The sequence below is a fragment of the Oxyura jamaicensis genome, chromosome 2 (assembly GCF_011077185.1).
Source record: "Oxyura jamaicensis isolate SHBP4307 breed ruddy duck chromosome 2, BPBGC_Ojam_1.0, whole genome shotgun sequence".
NCBI lineage: Eukaryota > Metazoa > Chordata > Aves > Anseriformes > Anatidae > Oxyura > Oxyura jamaicensis.
The window spans coordinates 5,185,227-5,208,906 of NC_048894.1; the positions used below are offsets into that span (position 1 = coordinate 5,185,227).

The window sequence follows — 23,680 nt, forward strand, 5'->3', positions numbered from 1 at the left end:
TCCCCTCATCCGCTCCTCACAGGACTTGTGCTCCAGGCCCTTCACCAGCTTCGTAGCCCTTCTCTGGACACACTCCAGCACCTCGATGTCCTTCTTGTAGTGAGGGGCCCCAGGCTGAACACAGCACTCGAGGTGCGGCCTCACCAGAGCGGAGTACAGGGGGACGATCCCCTCCCCGCTCCTGCTGGCTGCACTATCCCTGATACCAGGATGGTGTCCGCCTTCTTGGCCACCTGGGCACACTGCTGGCTCACGCTTAGGCAAACATCCATCAGCACCCCTAGATCCTTTGGAGAAGCCTGGAGCTTGGCAGTAACAAGAAAGTGTGGATTCCTGCAGTGCTATTTGGGCAAACAGTTTGGATTTAAAAAAATAAAAAATAAAAAAGGCTCCTTCAGCCCGCAGCCTTCCTCCTCTCGCCTCCCTCCGGGGGCGGCAGCGGCCAGAGGCGGGCCCAGCCCCGTGAGGCGAGGCGGGGCGGGAAGCCCGAGGGCCGCCGGGGGCAGGGAAGAAGCCGAGAGCGGCCCCGGCCATGGCCACGGCACCGCCGGGCTCGGCCTCGGGGTTGCCCCCGGAGCTGGCCGCCGTGCCCATGGTGGCGCTCAACTACGGCGTGCGGCGCCGCCTCGGCCTCTACCTCAACCCCCGCACCGCTGCGGCCGCCGACTGGACGGCGCTAGCCGAGGAGCTGGGTTGCGAATACCTGGAGATCCGGCGGCTGGAGGCGCTGCCCGACCCCACCGGGGCGCTGCTGGACGAGTGGCAGAGCCGCTGCCCCGGCGGGGCCACCGTGGGCCGCCTGCTCGAGCTCCTGCAGCGCCTGGAGCGCCACGACGTCTTGGTTGACCTGGCCGCCAGCGTGGGTGAGGCGCGGCCGCACCCCGGGGCTCGGGGGGAGGCTGGGGGTGAGGTGGAAACGGGCACAAGGGACCCGGGGTTCTCCTGGGGATGTCCCCAGAGGGAGTGTGAGGCTAAACCGAGCTCCACGTCTCCTTGCTGGGGGTTTTTGGGGGCCAGGGGGTGCTGCTCGGTCACACAGCAACGCAGCAGCCCCTTCCCGGCACCTCCTCCCAGGGCTTCCAGGAGGGAAGGGAGGAGCACGCCCCGGTTCTGCTGTGAGCCCTGCGAAGTAATCGCGAGCCTCATCTTATCCAGAGGCCCCACTTGGTTCGTTTCAGCACATCCGAGGATGCTTTCGGCAGGCTGGGCCAAGAGGAGGCTCAGATGTTGGACAGTGTGAGAGCGGTGGGGTGATAGGAGGATATGTGGGGGTGAGGGATGTGCAGAACCACCTGTTGGGTCTGGGTACCAGGAGGGGAAATTCATTGCCTTGCAAACTGAAAAGTTATGAGGCAGAATTAGCACAAAGCAGTGAATGTGGAGGTCCCACAGCTGCTTTTATAACCCGTGCTCTGTAGACTCTGCTCGTGATTGCAGGCATTCACAGGGAAGCCGGCTGTAAGAACTGAAGGGGAACTTCACTGCCAAAGCACTTCCAAAGTCAGGGGCTGCTCTGAAGCCGTGTGTTACAGCGTGTAGTTTACTGGGTTACCGATGAAGAAATAATAAATCTCATTTCCTGTTACTGCAAGAACTGAATATGTAGGAATGTGGCTACGTAGAGAGCCTGACTAAGAACCGGCAGAGGGCTTTCCTGCATTCCCGCTGCTCTACCCAACGAAGAACGCTCTGAAGACTCTGCTTGAGGAAAAATAAAAACAAAAACCAGTGTGTTTTGTGATCCACTGACCATAACCAGCAGCAGAAGCTTCCAGCTGCGTGAAGGAGCTGTGGTATCAGAAGAACGGCGTGCATCACCCAGCGAGGCTGCTCGTGGCCCTGAATTTGGCTGAGCCCCCAGGAGGGAGCGCAGTGGGTTGGCTTTTTCAGACCCCGGACAGACAATAGCGGGGTGAGCGGGAGGAGCCAGAGCTCCAGGAAAGTCACAAGTTTAGCCCAGCTGTGGGCCATGCTGATAAGAGGAGACGGATAAATTCTTGGAAGAAAAACCCACTGAGGGCTGTTGGGTACAAAAATATTGCCACAGGCTCAGGAAATGTCTGAACTGCGAGTTGTCCAGAACATAGATTCTACAAATAGATTATAGCTAAAAGATTAATTTTGGAAAATATCACTCTGTTTACTTTATTCTTCTGTTCTCCCTTAGACATCTGTTCTTGACCATTGTTTGGACAGCTAGAGGGACCCACAGCCTGACCCAGTGTGGCTGTTCCTGTGCCTCATGATTTTTGGCTGAGGGTTGCAGCTGGGGCCTGCAATCTGTTGCTAGTTCTCCAAACTCTTGCAGAAGCCGGAGCTATTTATTTTATAAGAGGAAAGAAAATGGACAGTTGCATAAACTGTCATGTGCGGTATGTCCTGATGCTGAAGGCATCTGCGTGAACTAGGACTTCACGTATTAGGACGTCAGCTGTGGGATTCAGTTTGGAGATTAAAACATCGGTCTCGAGGTTCCTGTGGTCTCTGCTTCCGTTACAGGAGGTGCAGATCTGGGGCATGATGCAGCTGCCCCCACAAAGGCATCCTGAGTTGTATGACAGGCCTCAGGATCTCCTGCGTGGCCTCTACCTCCTGATGGATGCAGGTCATTTCGGTGTCGTACCTGCAGGTACAGGGGTCTTGGGCACTCCAGGATCTCTCAGATGACGTCGGATGCCGTCGTGGGGGCAAATCAGCCGAGCTCCTCATTAAACACAACTTGATGCTGTACAGCTCCAGTGGACGCTTTTGGTTTGTGGTTTCTTCTTCAGAACCAGTCCCCTCTCCTCATCACACGCTCCATTCCTCGTTGGATGGCCGTGTGAAATATTTAGCAGGCTAAAAATTGGGGTCTCCTGCAGTCCCCAGCGGTTGTCCCTTGGGGCCGCCCTGTGCCATAGGGCAGCATGCAGCAGCTCCCCTGGTTACGCCGCCTGGAGTACGGACGTTGCAGGGTGCAGCTTTTCCATCTTAGCAGATGTGCCCTAGGTTTAATTTTTCTCGGCAGCTTATTTCATTGTACGATCGTCTTTAGGGACATAAAGCTCAGTGATTTTTACGTCTTCCTGACCGGCTACAAGTGCTGCTTTCCTGCTTGGCAGGGCGTGGGTCTGTTCTCTTACAAGGACCACACGCTTATCTTTTCACTTCAGGTTGCATGGCTTTATCCTCTCCGATAGCTTTTATTCTTTCTCTCCAATACCTCCGGCTTCGTTTGACCATTCAAAGAATGTAAAGCTGACACCGTGCTGTTAGGTGCTGGGCAGACTGGTGTACCTTAGCTTGGAGTACCTTAGCTTGCTGCTTCACGGGCTGGTTTGCATCCCGTTTCTTCTTGGACCTTTGGAGTTGTCTTTGACTCTCGTTCGTTCCCGTTAACCTCTGCCTGGCCAGGCAGTGATTCCTGCTGGGGACTGATCCACTCCAAATTACTGCAGGTCTTCCATCCTTTCAGGCTCACTGGTGGCTCAGGTTGATCCTGCGGGAATCGATGGGATTGCAGCATGATGCCATCAAAAATCTGCACGTGGCTGGTCCGGGTGAGCCAGCAAACACCTGAACGAGCTGGGAGTGGAGAGGTGACCAAGCTGGTGACCAAGCTGCAGAAACTCAGCTCAGGCCGGCACAGATGCCACTTCTGCAACGAGGAGAAAGAAGAGAAGACAGAGAGCAGATGTATTTAAAAAGAACACCTCCGTAGCAAGAGCCGATCCTGTGATGAACTCCTTATACAAATAATAGTCCGTCGTTGCCCACACAGCACTGGGTATTTTGGGCTGCCAGCCTGGCTACCCACCGGAGCAAGGCACAGCGACGGTGCTGCTGCCAGCCCTTCCCGGGCAACTTCTCGACCTGTCAGCCAGTTCAGGGCAGCTTTGGTGATGATGCCAAAGGCACGGGCTTACCTGACTCAAAAAACCTGACTTCAGTGGGGAAAGACGTGACGTCTGAATCATCTGGGTGGTAAAGAACACCGCTGACTCCTCTCTGTGCTGAAGAACTGGGGTGGAAGGGGGAAGAGAGGCGGACTGGGGATGCCTCAGCCTGAGGAAAAGCTTTCATCAGGTCTGACACCTTGTTACAATGCACTCGGGAGACGCAAAGCAGTGAGACAGAAGCAGAGGATGGGGCTTCAGGAGCCAGGCTTCTTGTGGACCTGCTCATAACTGCAGCCAGGATGTTTCCAGGCAGTCCTTCCCTCTGCCAGGGCTGCTGTGCCAGCCACCTCTGTCGCTTTTTCAGCCTAACCCTCAGAGTGACTGGTGCTTTCTGACTGCCACTTGTTGGTTTTCTTTTTATTTCTGAATATTAAGCACAGCAGAAGACAGCTGGGAGGTTCATCTTTTTGGTAACTGCCAGTTTCAAATCTCCTTTTACTTTCAAGTTCTTCTGCAACTGCGCGTTGCGGGGCAGCAGAGGCTGCAGGATTTCTTGCCACTTCTCCAAAGACTTTAGTTTTAGATTTACCATTCGTTTTTGTACAAAATCTGTTGGTAATAGATCGTCGCTGCTCGGGTTGGGAAGTTCATAGCAGCAGACCTTCTTGCCCTTATCCCAGTGCCTGAGCTACAAGAAGGTTTCTGATAGCTCTTGGAGAATACAAAGGGGCTTGCTGGAATTTTGCACGTCCCTCCTGTTTGTGACGAGCACACGTACTCCTCGTGACCTACGGCGCTGGCTTACGAAGGCTGGCGGCGTGAAATCTGAAGTGTGTCTGCATTTATTACTAAAAGGAAAAATGGGGAGAGTTCTTTCTAACTGAGATTCCCCCTGCCCCAAGTTACTTGACATTGCTAAATATTTCACAATCACAGCAATGGCAGCCTGCAGCGGGTTGAGACTTGTTACATACTGAGGCTGCTTAAAGGGTACGGGGATATACAGGGATGAAGTTTAAAACAAACAAAAGGGAGTTCTTAACAAACGAGCTTCTGGAGCTAAATGCTAGAGGAGACGGCGGAGGCAGCAACGAGAGGTTTGAGAAGGGGTTGAATAAACTCCAGGCCAACACGTCCATAAACAGGCACCGAAAACCAGGCAGGGTTTTACTCTCTACTATCCCTCATCCATGACATAGATATTCCCGTTTTGAAGAGCTTCCGCAGCGTGAAAGCACCATCACAGGAGCCTCACGGGTCGCTGCTGTGTTTTTGCAGAGGAGGACTGCAAGAAGTACTTGAAGAGGAAGCAGCAGCAAGCCGACCAGCCGCTGCAGGTGCCGGCGGTCGACAGCAGCGTGCCGAAGACGTCGGAGCTGATGGGCATCACCACCAGGGACGATCCGTACGGTGAGTGCCCGCGGTCACATCGCTGCACGATGCCTCGCGTAGAAATCGTGTTCAGCTGCCCAGCACGCCCCTGTGAGCCACGCAGAAAAGCTGCTCGGTTTCAGTACTGATGTCTTTATATAACCCAGGTTGGAATGCTTTGGTAGTCTGCAGGTGTTTTCGTTTTTCCCTGGGCAGAGAGAGAAGCAACCCTGGGGAGCGCTGTCCCCAGAAGCAGCCTGGCACGGAGCCCGCTGGCGGTGCCTGGGAGGAGACTTCCCAGAAGCGGGTCCCTTTGCACAGCCTGGCCCGCAGCAGCAGGCAGCGGCAGGGCCATGCAGCACCTCGGCAGATTGAACTGGCTCCAATAAAAAGGAAGCGGGGTTTCGCTGGGGCTGAGGTGCAGGGAGAGAGGAAGCACAGCTCCGGGCGTGTGTGCAGCTGTGGGCTGAGGGAGCGGGCATCCTACACGGCCATCGGTGTGGGCAGAAAGGAGTCAGCTCGCTTTTTCAGAAGCCCCTCTGGCTAGACCGAGTTTGGGTGGCCACCTCTGCTGGGCGTGGGGACAGCGTTGTCCCCACCAAACATCCACAGACCAGCAAACACATCGGTGCTTGTACGCAGCAGCTTTGCCTGCCTTGACCCACGGCAGCTCTGTTCCCCTCCCGCACACGGTGAGGGGCCTGGCGGCCAAGTTCCCCTTCTGCTTCACTGGGCGCTGCTTGGGCTGCGTCTGCCTGCCGGCTCGCTGCTTCTCGCATCAGCTTTCGGAGCCTGACCTATTTTTCACCGTCGTAGGCTTCGACTGGCATAAAAACTTTCCAATACGTGCCCGACACTGACACAGAAATAAAACAACACAGCGGAAAACTATCCAGCCATGTTAAGGTGCTTGATTGCAAGAGATGTAGCCCTTAAAATACAGAGCTTTAATGTTGGTACGAGTGCTAGATAAACGAGAACTGCCAGCCTTAAACACCGTTGGCAAACGGCGCCGTTTAGTTAGGATATGACTTCAGGTACCCAAGGCAGGTACTCCTGCCTCAGCAGTCGTTGGGTGACGGCCTGCAGGGAGGTTTGGGTTGGGAAGCTTCTGTCTCTGGGACCTGAACGAGAGAGGCAGGACCCAGAGCCACACGGATATTTAGATGTGTAACTTCCAGTGAAAAGCCAGAGCAGAAGGGCTCCAGGCTGCGCCCTCTGGGGTACTCTGCTCCCTCCAGATCTTCCATGCTCCGTCTCCCCTCCGTTAAATTGCCTTGGTGCAGAGCTTACCTGTCAAAGGCTGTGGGAGCAAGTGAATGTTCACTACAGGAGTCCGTTTATAGAAGATGACAGCTAAATTTTCCGTGGTTCCAGGGAACGGGACAGAGCTGTTTGACGCCTTCATCTGCTACTGTCAGAAAGACCTTCAGTTTGTCCAGGAGATGATCAGAGAGCTGGAACAAACAGAGTTCAAACTGAAGCTCTGTGTCTTTGATCGGGACGTCTTGCCAGGAACGTGCGTGTGGTCCATCAGCGGAGAACTTATAGAAAGGAGGTAAGCAGACGGTGGCTGCTTGGGTCAGCTCGGTGTAATGGAACTTCGCGTTCGTTTTACCATGATGTCGGCAGCGTGGGGCCGGTGAGGCAGGAAAAATCCACGAGGATGTCTTCGTGGGGTTTGTTTTACGCTCTCGGCTCAAGAGCGAAGACTCAAGCGTTCCCCAACGCGTAGCCTCACAGTTCACAAGGAGGACGCCACCACGGTGGTGCTGCTTGCACTCGATTCCCTTTCTTTGGCTGGAGTATCCAGCAGTTGCATCTTTGAAGGGGATCTTTCAATGAATACAGCTCCAAACTGAGTTGGCTCCACCCCACAGCGTAGAATTTGTAGGGACAGCCCTGGTAGGGCTCTGGCACTGGCTTCAGGGGTCCTTCAAACCTCTGTGGGACTCGAGGGGGGTTGGGAGTTGTGTGACATAAAAACAACTCCTGAGATGGAGATTTACCTGCAGAAAGTACTTTATAGCACCAGGAGGGGAAATACTGACCTTTGGAGCTCCTTTGCTCCCACAGTCCTGCCAAATTAAGCTCTGTGAAAAAACCTAAGGCAGGTATTGGCACACAGCATAGCCTTACCTAAAGAGCCTAACGTAGTTTCCAACCAGGCACCTCAAACGAACGTAAGCCGGAAATTGGAGAATAAAGCTCAAATTTATTATACAAGGTGAATTCACAGTCATATAATAAAGCTCTGTCCAGTAAATTCTCATATTAATGATGCTCGGTCATTGAAGGGAGCAGGCGAGCAGATAATGAAGATGGCATTTTTATGATAGATAAACAGAGGACCAAAGATTGCACAGACAGTCTGGACTTTGCTATTTCTTCATCTTGTAGTAGTTCAGTGTACCTGTCATCGAGTTTTTGTGTGTAGTGTAGCCTTCTGTCTGTCAGTCTGTACCCTGTACCTAACTGCTGCTGGAACACAGCTCGTGGGTTCATTTCTCCATCAGAGCAATTCGGAGGCGTACGTAGTTTTACCAGTGAGTTTGAGAAGCGTCTCCGTTGACATTTTATTTTGTCTCCCTTGACTGCTTCGATTTCAGGTGTCGGAGGATGGTGGTCGTCATTTCAGATGATTACCTGGAAAGCGACGAATGTGATTTTCAGACCAAATTTGCTCTTAGTCTTTCCCCAGGTAAGATCTCACAAACAGCCCATTTAAAATTGCCTGTCAGCGTAGCTCGTAGTACGGTAACATCCGAAGCTCCGGCTGAGATCAGCGCCATCCTAGTGGGCGCTGCACAAAGGCACAGTGAGGCGTGGTCCTAGATGTGATTAAACAGGTGAGATAAATACAGGTGGAGGAGAAAATGATTAATCGGTAGCTACAGAAGCAGTAGCCATCTCAGACCTGGGCTCTTTCCACTGAGCGATGTCTCACACGTGTAAAAGTCCACCCAGGCGCAGAGGTTACCCTGGGGCTAATGCCCTTCCCTGAGCAAACAGATTTATCACCGGTAGAAGCAGCCGCTAAAACTAACAGTGGTTTTATAAATTTGGCCGTGCAGGCAGGGGCCTGGACTTGGTTCCTTGCCCCGCCGTTGACCTTCTGTGTGACTGCAAGCGAGAAGCTCGGCCGGGGTGCTCCGGCTGCCAAGTGGGTTAACGCTGCCTGCTTCGGGGATGTCGCGGCTGCCAGCTCGGGAAAGTGCTGGGAGATCCGTACAGAAAATATGCTGCCGGGGACAAAAGTATTCCAACAAACGCAGGCCGTGAGGAAACGCCGGGGATGTCACTGAATGAACAAGCACCCTCCTGCAGAGATCCTTGAGCGTCATGGGTAGGCAAATGAAATAGGGAATGAATTTTCAATACCGATGGGAAAAATCGGTTCCGTATTTTGTTCTGAACTGAGAAACCATCAGCGTGTTTCTGTCAGGTCTGGTCAGATTGCTTCTCTCTAAGCAGCAGTCAGCCCACACTTGGCTACGCTCCTGGGGAGTAGGTGCAGCACGGCTTGTGCAATACCTGTGGGAGTGTCCACGTACCGAGTCTCTTTTCTAGATGAGGGATTTGATGTGGTGTTACGAACGACACGCCAGAAGTTAAATCGGAAGCCGGTGGCAGAGCTGGGAGTTGCACCTTCCTTGACACAATAATTTCCCGTCGTGGCCATTAATCCACTGAGCGTCCCTAGCGCACTGCAACAGCCCCTAACCAGAAGAATTTGTAGCAAAGACCTTTCAGTTCTGGCATTTTGTCTGTAGTTAGAGCAACAGGAAAAGGAAAAAAAATGCACACGTGAATGTAAAACCTGAGCTCTGCCAGACTGTGTGACTTCACAGATCACCGAGGCACCTGCTGCAGTTACCAGATCTTGTCCTTGCCTCGCCCAGGTCTCAGCCTCAGCGCTCGCGCTGGGCAGCAGGCTTCAGCTGGTGGCAGGTGTCCCTGTGGAAAACCGTGAAGGGAGAGGTTCCTCTCCAGAGCAGCTGCTCCTTCAAGCAGCAGTCGTCACAGGGACAGTTGTCTGATCGTGTGCGTGCCTCCAAAAAGCAGTTCCTGTTATCAGTGATCCCTCCCAGCCCCTCTCTGCAGCCTATCTGAGGGATTCAGGGCAGGAAGAAAAAGACCTGGAGATAACCCAGCAGAGCTGACCATCTAGAAGAAGCTTAGTGGCTCAGTTTTATCTCCGAGCACATCTGGAAGTACTCAGGACTGTACTCCTGGTTGCTTTTGACAAGAAATTGTGCTTTGTTCTTTTATATCTGCAGTTTGTTAGGCCCTCACCACTCCCAGATGGGCTCAGCGCTAGCTGCCATGCTCACACTAGATGAAACGTGGGACCTGATCCGTATTTGGGTGAAACCTTCTTAGCAGAGGGTTTGTGATTCAGAAACTTGCTCCGCAGGGTGAGAGCTCGTTGTGTTGTGCTGAGGTGGCACAAAATCAGGACCAAACCTGGATCTTGTGATGTGTGTGCTGCTGTGAGGAGGAAATGCATGCAGGATCTCTCCTGAGATCCCAACCGGAGCCCTGCACTCAGCTCTGGGGCACCAGAAGGACAGGGACCTGTTGGGGTGAGTCCAGAGGAGGCCACGAGGATGCTCAGAGGCTGGAGCACCTCTGCTGTGGAGCCAGGCTGAGGGAGTTGGGGTTGTTCAGCCTGGAGAGGAGAAGGCTCCGGGGAGACCTCACAGCGGCCTGCCAGGGCCTAAAGGGGACTGCAGGAGAGCTGGGGAGGGACTCGTGGTCAGGGGGTGCAGTCATAGGACAAGAAGTAATGGCTTTAAACTGAAGGAGGGTTAGATTTAGATTAGATATTAGATTTAGATATTAGATATTAGATATTAGATTTAGATTAGATATTAGGAAGGAATAGATTAGGAAGCAATAGATTGAAGCGAGGCCTGTCCCAGGCTGCCCAGAGGAGCTGTGGCTGCCCCATCCCTGGCAGTGCCCAAGGCCAGGCTGGATGGGGCTGGGGGCAGCCTGGGCTGCTGGGAGGGGTCTCTGCCCATGGCAGGGGGTGGCACTGGGTGGGCTCTGAGGTCCCTTCCAGCCCAAACCGCTCTGTGACTCTGTGATCTGACGGGCTATGTGTGATCCTCCGCATGTGCTCATCTTTCAGGTGCTCGTCTCAAACGGCTGATTCCAGTGAAGTGCAAAGCCATGAAGAACGAGTTCCCGAGTATCCTACGGTTCATCACAATCTGTGATTACACCAATCCTTGCACCAAAAAATGGTTCTGGACAAGACTGGCAAAATCCCTCATGCTGCCGTGATGCAAAGTGACGAGTGCTGGCTGCTCTTTTTTAATTTATCCTGCCTGTGCCTTCGGCCCACAGTGTCGATCACACGGTGCCTTTTACCACTGCAGAACTTGGATCCTCACAGTATTTGGAGCCTGCGACTGGGAACAAAGAATTTTCTCTTTTTTTTTACCTTGTAAGGGGAGATAAAGGAACTGCCCGGGTGTTCCTGTTCGAGTCAGTGAGAACAGCGTCCAGCATTTCGTGTAGTAAGAACTTTCACTGGAGGTACAGGAAATACACATTGAAAAACGGAGTCACTAACATGGGAAGGCCAATTGTAAGCGTTTGATGAGACCTGGGAACATCAAATGCTGGTAGAAGATAGGAAATGATACAAGCCTCAAACTGCAGGCTTTTTTAAACAGAATTATCATGCCGTTTTAAAAGCTCTCTAAGGGCTATAGTAACATTTAGGGTTGGTGTCTTTTTAACATGTCCATGAAATCCCACAGCTGCTCGGTGATCTGCAGGAGGGGAGGCTTTGGGCTCCGGTTCCCAGTTTGGGAATGGCCAGCACCAGCAGAATCACCGATTTTGGCACCAGAATTGACCACATCTTCTGGTCATGCTTTCATCCTTAAGCTCTATCACAGGATTCCCGTTCCGTGTTCACTTCCAGCGTAAATCCCTTGGCACTAGCACTTCCTGAGGTGGTTCCTCAGATTTGACAGAAGTGATTCTTTTTTCTTTGCTTATCGAAGCGAGAGCCGTAAGGAAGGACACACTCTTGCAGCGGGTCTGCCTGTGTCCAGGTGACGTGATGGAGTAGCGTGTCTTACACCAGGATTTTATATTCCCAGACCTTGTTAAATGTTCACAACAGCCACACGTTATTAGAGAATCGGCTGTTAAATCTGTATTGTCAGGGGAAGGCCTTGCTACACAAAGTGCAGGATGCTTTTGCTCACTGACATGAAGAGGAACAGAGCTGGGCACCTACGTGGGTCCGGCTCTTAAACTGTGTGACCTTTAAGAGCCTGCCAGAAGTACATCAGCTTCTGGGATGCCTCAGAGGCACAGGGATAAATATCAAATAAAAAGTGTACTGAAATATAGATCGGGCTGTTTATGTTATAAAAGAAAATGTTCCCTTAATAGGAAAGAGCATATTTGAATTAACCAGCAGAGTCACTAATGTGTGGGCAAGAATTCTGCCCCAAGTAGTGTTTTCAAGTGCCCTATGGGTATATTGAACAGATTTTCTGTAAACATTGACCCACTAAATTGGGAAGAGGGAATCTTGCTTATGTATCTGCAGTTGCTTGAACTCTGCCACTTTGTTCCTTACCCCAGCCCCTGACTCATGTTGATTTTACAGCTTAATGGTTTACTAGTTTCCATTTTTAAAGGTGGATGTGATTTTTTTTTTTTAAAGATATGTTTTAAAGCATTACCAGGCTGAGTTCTTCAGACAGGAATGTGCACAAGTCTTTTCCTCGCCCACGCTGTAAATAAGTGTCCACTTACCAGGGGTTGCTGCAAAGTCCTGGGAAGCTGCTGCTGCTTCTTCCTCCTGGCTGGGAGCAGGCAGTCCTTGATTTGAGCACAGCAACACTTGTTGACACGTTTTATGGGGTAGTTTGGGACTGTAAACTGGGTATTTTTCAGTCCCTTCTACAAACACAACTGCAGCCATCGTGCCAAGGTGACATTTGCATCTTCCTGTCTTGTTAGCTCCAATAAGAAGCCCCACGGGCATGGCAGGAGAAAAGTTAAGCTGATGATGGGTTTCTAAATAGTTCATCTTCGTGTCCTATTGCCCTCGGGCCTCTCCTGCAGAAACAGCCAGCTGCTTGCCTTGGGGCTTCTGCGTAATCGTTAAATGTTAATTATACGGGAGTTTCTGGAGGCTGCTTGATCCCCAGCCACTCCTGGGGCTTGGTGAATTCCCATACTCCAGAGTGTCTATCAACATTAATTACGGGTCATTACTCGCAGGACTCAACCAGATTCCTCTCGAATCGAGAGCTGAAAGAACTCGTCCGGTATCTTATTGGGGGCAGGAACAAAAGCAGGAGGCTCTGGTCCGGACACTAGAGGGAGGCAATGGTCCGTGCTGCCAGCTCTGGAGCTGCAGGGCTTGCGCTATGAGCAGGAGGGAGAAGCCTGCCCGCTTGGAGGAGAACTGGGTGCTGACCCCTCACTTTCATGGCCTGAGTCCTGGGTGACGATGGGGAGTGTCCGAGGCTTTTTCTCCTTTGCCTCTCACAGCCTCTTCTAAGGAAAATGCACCTGAAATAGTTGGAGAGTTTTGGAGGCAGATTCAGCCTTAAGCACCGTCTTCAGCGTGGGTCCTGTTGGTGTTGTTTGGGACTTGGGTTGTGGCAAGGGAGGGGAAAACAACAGCAGCAAAAAGAGGAAGTGTCAGCTTTGCAGTAAGTGACCTGGTGGCTGCTGAACGGGGAAGGTGCTGCTTCTGGAAGTCAAAACCAAGAGCTGGATTTCTAAACCCTCGGACTTCCAGTAAAGAAATCCCAAATAATTCTGAAAGCTTAGGCTGGGTCTGGTTATCAGCTAACTCCCTGTGCCGTGGCCCTTCTGGCTGGCAAAGCCTTTGGAGCAAAGTGAAATAAGAGCCCTCAAATGTAAAGTATGTGGTTTAAATGTGTACCTTTTTGGAGTAAAAACCAATGTATGCACTTCTGACATTTTTATATCTGTCTTGGCACACTGACTTCATGAAGTGTGACACCTGGGAATGACAAAATACACTTACTGTAAAAATGGTTCAGTGGCAGCACGGTTCTCTTTTCCCCTCCATGGTGCTCACTGGAAGGTCGAAATTCTGAACACCTTGAAAAAAGAGATTTAAAAAATGATGATTTGTTAAAAATTTTGTTTCTTTCCCTCCCCGAAATTGTCCTCGTTGGTTCTGTTAATAGCAAATCATTTATTTTTATATGCCTACAGATAGGTTTATATTTCTATCCTGATATGCATCTTTAGAAAAGCATCCGTGTTGTACAGGCATTCTGAACGCAGTCAACGGTTCTGTGGTTTTTCCTCCTTACGAGCAAACGCGTGCTACCTGTGACAAAACGTCGTAAAATAAAGCAGAAAACCCCCATGGGCTCAGTATCCTCCTTCGTGGGCCTCGGAAAAATATATCCAGGGTCTCAAAAGGAAGCGTTAGTGGGAAATAATACGGGTTAGTTCTTTCTGGTTTTCTTGTTTTGCCTAAAAAGCTTCCTCAGTGGACACTCGGAACAGGGAGAGGTGTAGTTGTCACACCAGCAAGGAAATTACCAAGAAATTGTACTTCAGACACGTGTGGCTCCTCTGCTTCGCAGCACGCAGCCCGTGCTTCACGGTCCCCGACAGCCTGGAGGTGAGGGAGCCCCCGGGGAGCGGGGATGCTGGATTTTCACCCCCTATTCCACATCCTTTCTAGAGATGCTGGCAAGGACCGCATCGCTGTGCAGCAGCCCGGAGGAATTTGCCAGCTCCGTTTTCTTAGCCGGGCGGCTTGGAGCGGGTCCAAAGCAGGGAAATAGCTTACAAACGCAGCAGCTGTTGGGCCAAGGCCCTGCCACGGGAAAAGAAGAAAGATCGTTGCATCGGAGAAATGTTGCTTGGAAGGCATTTCTGGAGGCCAAGGACGAGCTGTGTTTCACGTCGGGAGCAGCCACGTGCTGAGCCGCTCGCGGGACTGCTCCCTGCGAAGGCTGTGAACGGCCGCTACAAGCTAGCGTGTGCACAGTCATCTGGAAATCGTCCCTGAATTTATTGTTCCAGGTAGAAATCACTGTCAAGAGCAGCCTACCAGGAGAGCTTTGCTCTCAGAAGCACTGGAATCCCCTCACTTTCTATGTGCTGTTGTGTCACTCGGCTGTCGGGGTGTTTTTTGCCTGCATTTGAGTGGAAGCGTAGCTCAGAGCCCGGCGGGGTCAGGGCTGTGGTAGCTCTTTTCTCTCTGCCCTTCTTGTGCCAGAAGGAACTTCCATTTCATTCCCTTTTGCGGCGGTGATGCAGGAATGTCGGCGCCGTCCCCTTGTTTTCTGGAGGACAGCATTTCCCTGCTGCCGTTCGGTAACGTGCAAAATGCTCTGAGCGTCGGGGCCGGCGGGTGGTGGACAAAGCCCTGCCCCGACGGAGCAACTCCTCTTCTTCACGGCATGGAAGTTTTATCACGACAGAGACACCACTTGGTCCGGAGGGCACATTTACCGGCAGCAGATTAGCACAGGGAAGAAAACAAGCACGGAAATGGCCGGGAAAATGTTGTCTGATCATCCTGGAAACGGATTTGAACAAGGCAATGAAAAGAAACAAAGCCCCCGAGGCTCGCGCTGCTGGAAAGCAGGCTCATCGAGTTGAAGCACCTCTGTCAGACCTGTCGGGTTTTCCTGGACAACAAATACTCCTCTGCAACCGCTTGTGGTTCAGCTGATGCTCAGCAGGACTTTGAGATGACTTTGAACCTGGCTGAACGTCCCGACAAGCGCTATCACGCCCTGCCCGGCTATTCGTTTATTTTGAAGCAAAATCTGCAGGCAGGAGGAGGAGGAATATTGTTGTAGCCATTCCGGAGCTCCTCGGTACTTCTTTAAACGATGGAACCCGCAGTGAAGCATTGAGCAGTCGTGAAGTCTCATCTACAAACACATTTGCTGTTCCTCTTGCAGGGCCCGCCTCAGCAAGGCGCCGTTCCCAAATCCCGCTCCTGCCCATGGAGCTGGGGCCGTCCCTGCCCTCCGGACACAATTTATTGCAGCTGGGCTGGATGAGGTGGTTTGCACAAATGCCCCTCGTGGTGCACAAGCAGCTGGGGACGTGTTGCGCGGGATAAATCCTCAGGTTCAGAGCATGAACGTCCTACCAACCGCGGTTGATGTTCCTCCTGCCTAGCAGCCAGCGGAAGGGCTTCGAATCCCGTTCCCCCAGTTCCTAGGTTAACTGGGTTTTGCTGGTGGAGCGGGGACAGCCGCGTGCGGTGGCCGGGGCTGCTGTTGAGGACAGCAGGACCGCCCCGTGCTCCGCTTCCAAACCTCCCCTTCCTGGCAGACCTGGGGGACGAGGACGCGGGTGGCAGATGGCTGGGAGCGCGGAAGCGCTGGGAGAAACGTGCCAGGGCTTCCCCGACTGCCAAGCGCGCAGATTCGCCCAGACCGGGCAGATTTCGTCCTGCTCTCAGCCCGACCGTGCAGTCACGTGAAGGAAGAGAAAAGGAACGTGCCAGGCCGGGTGCCAGCCTGCGGGGGAAAAGGTCAGTGGGTTTTGCTGACCCGTACAGCGGCCAGCTGCTTGTTTCACCTGCGCTGAGAGCAGAGGGGCCGACAGGCCAGGAGGTGCGGGACCCGGGGGAGAAGAACCCCCAGTAAGAACGTGAGGGCTCCACGGTATGAACCCGATGGGGTTTGTTGATGAGATCAACCGCACGAGGTGATAGAACGGGTCTTTATCCACCCCTTAGGGTGAAAAGTATGGACTCGGAGGAAACGTGCTCGGGCCCCCGTGGGCGTTACGCCGGAGTGAACTTTCACAAACTTTTTTTTGCAGCGTTTTTCTGGCTCCGGCCTGCAGCTACGCTCGCCTTCTGTTGGTGTCAGCAGAACGGATTTCGGAGCCGCGAGTCCTGAGGTGCTTAACTGCTTGTGTGCCAGCCTGTGATCCGTCCCCTCGGAAACAAAAAGTGACATTCAGATGGGAAAAGGGGGTACATGAACCCGAGAATCCACGCGCTGGGCCCTGTCCTGCCCAAGCCACGAGGGCTGCTTCAGAGCAACATCGGCAGAAATGTTTGGAAATCGGCTGGGAATTTGAGGACCAAAATGGCCATTGGCCTTAAAATGTCAGTGTCTCAGCATCTCAAAAACCTCACACAGGTATTAAAAAAACATAGTTTTTCAGTATCATTAATGGGCTTTTGAGATCTCTCAAAAGAAAGGCAAAGAGGAGAAGTATCACGGCTTTCACTCCAAGGCGATTTCCCCTACAAACGAATATCCCCTGTTTTTCCTAACAGTTATTCTTTAGCCTCCTTGGTGACTTAACCTCTCCTAGCACTGTGTCTGGCATCTGGTGAGCCGCATTGTTTTATCGAGCGCTGGGAATGGAAGCTTTTAAGATCTCCTCTCTGAGCTCTCAGAAATCTCGCCTCATCAGCATGCTGCTCCTGGCAGGCGGCTTTTTCTTCAGCTCCCAGGCATGCATATTGATCAGACATTTTCTTTTGTTACCTAGCATCTTGTCATCGATTTTAATTGTTCGGTATTGAAGGGGAAGCATTCAGCACACGTAGAATTGCCGGCTAGGAAATCTTGCTTTCTGCACCTCTCGCCAGACGGTGCGCGCAGTTAAACCCTCAGGAGCCGTGGATCTCTCTCTCTCTCTCCTAGCAATCTGCACAAATTCTGCAGTCAATTTTTTTTCTATTAAATCAATTTCTGATCCTCTATGACAGCTTTCCCTGCCGCCTGATTTCACACTCCAGCAGTTTGTTTCTGAGGTGCCATGCGGGTTTTCATTCCAAAGGGGTGGTGACGGCAGTGCATTTAACTCAGATATGTCGCTCGTGTCCCCCCAGTTCCCTTCTCCTACTTGAACGATTTGTACGGCTTCAGGTGACTGCAAATGAAAGGACTCCAAGTGAGCCTCCTTCTCCATTTCTCTGTTCTCCGGGGAGGTCTGAGAGCTTTCCTCATTACCGAGACATCAAGACGCTCAAGGCATCAACTCCCAGATTCTCGGGACCCAAACAGACCTCAGCAAGAGCACGCAACTGCAAAACGCCCTCGGATTTTGGATCTGACTTGATGCTTCTTCTGCGGCTCTTCTCTGGCTCCTTGTCAGTCCACAGGGCTTCTCCTAAGTTGCTCCCTGCAAATTCCTCTCCTGCTGCTGAACCGGAGCAGTTTCTCTAAGAAAAATATACAGCTTGATCCTGCGTCTGACAGGGAGACACCCCCATGATGCAAAATATCAAAGCAGAGAGCTGGTGGCATTCATTAACTCTTCTTCCTGCAAAATACCTCCTTATACTTAGATAGCTCCTATCTTTTTCCTCGCTCGCAGGGAGCTTTCAGTATAAATATTTCCTGAAGGCTCTGTTTGTAAGGACAGTGGGATCCTCCTACTGTCTCCCTGATTCTAGGCTTTCCTTGACTTTGGATACACAAGAAGCCATCCTATTTTTGGCAGCCCGCAGTCAGTGACATAGGAATTCATGAGTAGGGAGGAAAGGATGTGAGCTATCCAAACAGATTTTTTTTTTTTTTTTTTTCAGATGAGATCTCTTTACATTCCTATCGACGTAGCAATAAGCTATGAGTCACCGTTACACTGAACTATTAAACTGTTATTGTAAACTCCTGTCATTAGAATCTGTTAATGTGAACCGCTAACCTTGCTTGGCCTCGGCGTAGCTGGATTCAGGAAGATATCATCCATTTCTGAGGGCAAGAACAATATGCCCTTACACTTCTCATTCCCAGATGGCAAAAAATAAACGAAATCTTATTCAACCCTATCTGTGCTATTTCTAGGGTTTCTCTTCTCTCTGCCTTTTAAAGTGAATTCATCTTGCTTCCTTGTAATGTCACAAAAGATGTTTTATTTTATTTCTTCAAAGTTTGCCAGCTGTAAATGGGGCAGATTTGGCCTGGGCACTCCCAGCTGCCAGAACATCCATCGAGTATCACCTGAAAGCAGCAGTTTCTCTTCCCGAAGACTGCTTTCTTTGTTCAGTCCTGCCACGACCTCAAGATACGATGTAGGTACCCAGGGACACTCAGGACTTCTCTGCTGCAACCGCAAGCGGCAAGGAGGCGATCTGGCGTTATCAGGCTGATTTCTGTTAGGAGTTATACCTTTATTTTTATGGAAGAGTTTTGCTGAATAATAAAATGTCTGAAATGGTCTTAAATAGAGGCACACCCACAATGCTTGATGTAACAGAGCCAACAATCTTTGGCCTCTCTTCATAACCTACAGAAGAGGAGCCCGTCCAGGTGTACCCACCTGTGCAGCAGGGTTTGGATGCTTGCATCAGACTTACGTTGCACTTCTAATGAAGAAGAGAAGAGCTCTGAAACACATCATTATTCCCCCGTCCTGCTCAGCTGTTTAGCAAACAGAAAAGGCCAGTGGGGAAACCATTCTGTCCTGATAAGCTGTTCCAAAGGGACAGCTAGATTCCTGGGGTCTAAAGAAGTACGAGCAAGAGAAATGTCTTTCATCAGCCTATTTAAAGACACAGCATTGTTGTAAGCCAGAACAGGGCAAGAACTGATTATTAAATTGTGGTTTGGGTATGTGGTAATCAAGATCTTGTCATAATTATTTCTTAAACCTAGCATCAATTTTATATCAGATTTAAAGGAGACAGCAAAGCTATAATTTGTTAGAGAGAAGGTTAATTGGCTTTCAATTTGTATACTTAAAAAAAAAAAAGGCATAAGGGTTGGAAAAAAAAAGAGTAAGAAGAACAAAAAATGTCTTGTTCATAAGCTCTTTTTGCTTGTTTCCTAATGCTTAAAATCTGGGGATCTTTCAGTGGAGGAAGTGAGAGAACAGTGCCGCGTTCCTGCAGAGAGGCAGCGGGGATGGGATAAGGAGTGTGTTTGCAGAGCGAAATTTGGTTTCAGCGCACGCGCTGCAAGAACCAGAATCCACCTGTTAGAACCGGGCCTTCAGCTGCTTGACTTCAAAGTGACCTCCAAGGTGAGTTTAAAATGCCTTAGCGCACGGCAGTGAATGGCGGGGCGGAGGTACCTGGTGTTGCACAGGACCATTTACGAAAACCTGTCGGTGTGGTTTAGACTGAACTTGGCTCCTGTTTTGAAAACAACTACTATTAAAGACTTTCTCCAATCGGAGGGTTTTAAACCACTCCTCCTTACTCCACTGCACGGTCCTTGGGAAAAATGGCATGAAAAATACCTGGGGATAATGTGCCTTTGCTGGCTATAGAGCAAACTACCTCGTTCTTTATTAAATAACCAGCTGCTGTTGGATAGAGTAAGATTCCTTCAATAAACCTGAAAGTATTTCCACGAAGAAAGAATAGCAGGCACATTTTGCAGGGAAACAAGGTCAGGCATTCTGCTTGCCGATGCACACTTGTGTTATTCTGAAGGTAATAACGCAGGCATTGTTGGGCTTCCTCTTGCTTTAGTACCCCGTGCCCGTACCAAGCAGTTCAATAAGCACATTAACTGCGATTGTTTGTAGGAATCGTGGTAGCTAATGCACAGTCACTTACAAACAGCGGTTTATGATGCCTTAAAAAGCTTTTAACTAGAAATGCGGCAGTAAATGCCGTGGCCCAAAACACTACTGAACTGTGACACTAAATGCCTCTGCATGTTCTGAAAGAGCGGCTTCAAGCTCAGCCGTACCAAGAAGCAAAGAAGCTATTTGAGAGGCTGCATGAATAGTAAGATGAAATCTGCAATGCCTTGATAAGCGAACGAGTTCAGACTCGTTTTTCTATAATCCAAGTGTAAATGAAGTTTATTTATGGTTGCACTTATGACGATGATCAAATGTATTACCAAGCATCGCAGATTTTACAGGCACTACAGGCAGTCACTTCTGTGCACTGGATGTTAGAACCACCACTCTATCCATTAAACATCACTTTTATGATAGCCACTATTACCTGAAAGGAAAAAAAGGCAAAGGGCTGGGTAGTGCCAGTAAGTTTCATTGAAACAATACGTAATTGGCTCACAAAGGCAGGAAACCGTGTGCCTTACGAGAATGAGAGCGTTTGGTGCATGCGTGTGTGTGCCTGCCTGTTCTCACTACCTCCAGAGGCTCAGTGCACGTCGATGGGGAACATGTGCCCCGGGTGTCAGAAGAAAGTCTTTCTCAGCTGCAGAATCAATGGGAGGTGGGGACTGCCCGCTCTAATCATTGCGATGTTTTCTTTTAGTTTAGAAAGTACAGGAAACCCAGATCTGAGAGCTTCCCTTGGGCTGCAGCCTTCCTACCTGAAAGAAGTCCGGAGTTTTTCCACTTCTCGGTCTCTCCTAAAGCCTGGAGGTGGATACACAGAAAACTGTTTTTCCACTTCAGATTTCTACTAAAATGTCTTGTTATTACAACAAACCACTTGATTCAGCAGCACCACTTCACAGGCTGTTTTATAAATAGAGACATTTCCTCTACCCTAAAGAGCTTACAACCTACACGAGACAGACAAAATACAGCAAATCAGGAAAAGTAGGATGAGCAGAATATTGATGGTGAAACAGGAGAAGGTGCTGCTTGAAGGTGTAAAGTGGGCTAAGGATTAAGATCTTCGTGGAAGACAGCTCCCTTTTTTCATCCTTCATCAGGCTGCCATTGACACAACTCGCTGAATGAACGAACGAGTGAGTGAATGAATGCAACAGCAACGTCTGGCTTTTGAGGGATCCAAAATGCTCATTTAAAATTTCATTAAACGGTCATTTAAAAAATACTACAAAATCTGTGGGTTCCACATTTTACGGGAATGAGAGATTTTGGTTTTAAAAATATTGAAGCCTGTATTTCACTGCAAACCTGAAAAGTGAAAATACGCCATTCACTTGTATATGTTCAAGCGGCCACTGGTGGTCTCGTCAGTTCACATTTCAGATTTTAATTTTGATCAAAGCCCGTGCTAATTCATAAAGAACGGGGTTCATTGTGGGCCTAATCCTGTCCCATTGATCTAATTCAATAGGAGCTCTAGCGCTGCCTTCAGGCGGTCATTATTCTACCTAAACCAAGAGAATTCAAAATATGATTCTGCCTCTAAATAAACACTGTGGTAAAATTAGGCGTATGTATCACTGTGGTTAGAAAGGCTGAAAGCACGCGCTTAAATACTTTCAGGATCAGGGCCTCTGTCTTTTGTTGTTGTTGATGCCTGGCTCAGATCCTTTTTTAACATGCTGTTACTATCAGAAACATGACACTGGCCACCTGAATGCATGCTCTGGGGTAAAACCTATTTTTAATTGCTAGGAAAACTGCTTTTATAACATAGTTAAAAGATCAGAGAGACAGTTCCAAGCAGTAATTAAAGCATATTTAGCAAATACGCAATATTGCTTGGCAGAGGCATGTTTAACGCAGACAAGTAGGAAAAACGAACAGCTTTTAAGTTGAAAGCTCTGCCTTATGGACAGAGACCATCTTTGTTCAGTGTCTGTAAACTGCACCAAGATGGGCCTGTTGGCCTCTTGCATCTGTAGGACAGAAAAAGACTGGAAAGAAGGAGATGCTGTCCTGCGTTAGGTAGCACCAGTAAAAATACTGGAGTCACACCATGCGTTTGGCAGGGTGCTATGGCCCTCTACAAAGCCTGGTTCATCAGAGGCATCTCAGGAATTTGTCCTAATAAGCTAAAAATATGTATAACTGATGTTCTTTGCCTCACAGTAGCATCTCCTGTCAAGCTATAGGAACAGTGACTGGCAAACAATGAAACCTGACACAGAAATCCCAAATCTTGCCAAATTCTCCTGATGAATACTACTATGCCTGGCAATAGCAAGAGATGCAGTTTTTCATCTGTTTTATGTCAGTAATAAAAATAAATCACCAACCTGCAAACCCTTTAAACCTAATACGTAGACAGTGGCCTACGTGGATTCATGGTACCAGTTAGTCCCATATTCCTCATTCTTTTAATTTTTATTTTTTTAACACTTCATGTATCCAGATCTCCAGTGCTTCAGCTACAGACTTTTGTGCCATCATCTACAAGGCAAGGGTGTTGGATTTGTCACCAAATGTTGAAATTCAGTGGAGTGTGCAGAAACACCTGGCAGCTGGGAAACCTTAGAATTGCTCGTCTTTGGAGACAGGGAGGTGAAAACCAGACCTCCTGACCCCTTCATACCCCGGCCCTATTTTTAATTCAGGAATGTGGATCCCAAAGCCAGGGTGGGGATGAAATAGAGGCGGGCAATGCCGTGGGGCCTGCTGCATGCAGCCAGCTGGGCCTCGGGGCTGACATGTCCCTCTGCTCCCACACCAAACCTGGGCAGGGCAGTGCCATTGCTTTTCATGCACAACATGCGCAGGTTACCAAAAATTGGCATTTATGTGGTATCCTGTGTTCGGTTTTGGGCCCCTCACTACAAGAAGGACATCGAGGTGCTGGAGTGTGTCCAGAGAAGGGCTACGAAGCTGGTGAAGGGCCTGGAGCACAGGTCCTGTGAGGAGCGGATGAGGGGACTGGGGGTGTTTGGTCTGGGGAAGAGGAGGCTCAGGGGAGACCTCATTGCTCCCTACAGCTACCTGAAAGGAAGGGGTGGGGAGCTGGGGGTCGACCTCTGCTCACAGGTAACCAGTGATAGGACCAGAGGGGATGGCCTCAAGTTGCACCAGGGGAGGTTCAGGTTGAAAATGAGGAGACATTTATTTTCAGGAAGAGCAGTCAGGCATTGGGACGGGTTGTCCAGGGAGGTGGTGGTGTCACCGTCCCTGGGGGTGTTCAAGGAGAGGTTGGACGTGGTGCTTGGGGACAGGGTTTAGTGGTGACATTGGTGGTAGGGGGATGGTTGGACCAGATGAGCTTGGAGGGCTTTTCTTGCCTTAATGAGACTAGGATTGTCTGAAGGTGGATAAGCAATGTGTGCCCCCTCTACCAGGAGGGTTTCTGACACCCAAACACAGGGGGTATCCAGGGCACCCACCGCAGAGCCCACCCTGAGGCCTGCCCAACGATGCCTCCCCTCAGGGCACCCCCCTGCCACCCGAAGGCCTCACGGGCGCAGGGACCCTGCAGAAGGACGAGTCACGATTGACAACCCCCTCCACCAATAGAAACTGCGGGTTCAGCGGCCGGCAGCCAATCCCTGCTTGAAGTCCGGTTTAAGCACGCCGATCCTCCCGCCTATTCTCTGAGGGAGGGGGGGAGGATGCGGGTGGCCGCCATCTTGTGTGTGGCATCCCCACCCTTCCTTTCCTTGTCTTTCCCACACCTTACTACCGCTTTTCCCCCCCCTCTCCGCCCCTCCAGGCCTTTCCGTGCGACGTCCGGTCCCGAAATACCACCGGCGAAGCCGACCTCGGCAGGCTCCCCTTTTTTTACGGCGAATTAAAAGGGGGAGGTGGAAAAGCGCCGCGCTCAAGATGGCGCCGGCGGCGCCCCGCTCCGGCGGGAGAACGTGGCGGCGGGTGACGTC

At 50.6% G+C, this 23,680-nt stretch overlaps 1 protein-coding gene across 1 annotated transcript; it reads left to right on the top strand.

The window, feature by feature from the left end:
- Nucleotides 1-513: 513 nt before the first annotated feature.
- On the top strand, nt 514-12,017 carry MYD88 (MYD88 innate immune signal transduction adaptor). Its single transcript, XM_035316367.1, has 5 exons — nt 514-863; nt 5,157-5,288; nt 6,627-6,807; nt 7,859-7,950; nt 10,387-12,017. Exons 1-5 carry the CDS (start codon nt 533-535, stop codon nt 10,539-10,541), a joined length of 891 nt encoding a protein of 296 aa, XP_035172258.1. The 5' UTR covers nt 514-532; the 3' UTR covers nt 10,542-12,017.
- The last annotated feature ends 11,663 nt before the right edge of the window (nt 12,018-23,680 follow it).

Coding starts and splice junctions, on each gene's coding strand:
- MYD88 (XM_035316367.1), top strand. CDS start 533: ATGGCCACGGCACCGCCGGGCTCGGCCTCGGGGTTGCCCCCGGAGCTG. Junction 864..5,156: donor TGACCTGGCCGCCAGCGTGG/GTGAGGCGCGGC, acceptor GTGTTTTTGCAG/AGGAGGACTGCAAGAAGTAC. Junction 5,289..6,626: donor CACCAGGGACGATCCGTACG/GTGAGTGCCCGC, acceptor CCGTGGTTCCAG/GGAACGGGACAGAGCTGTTT.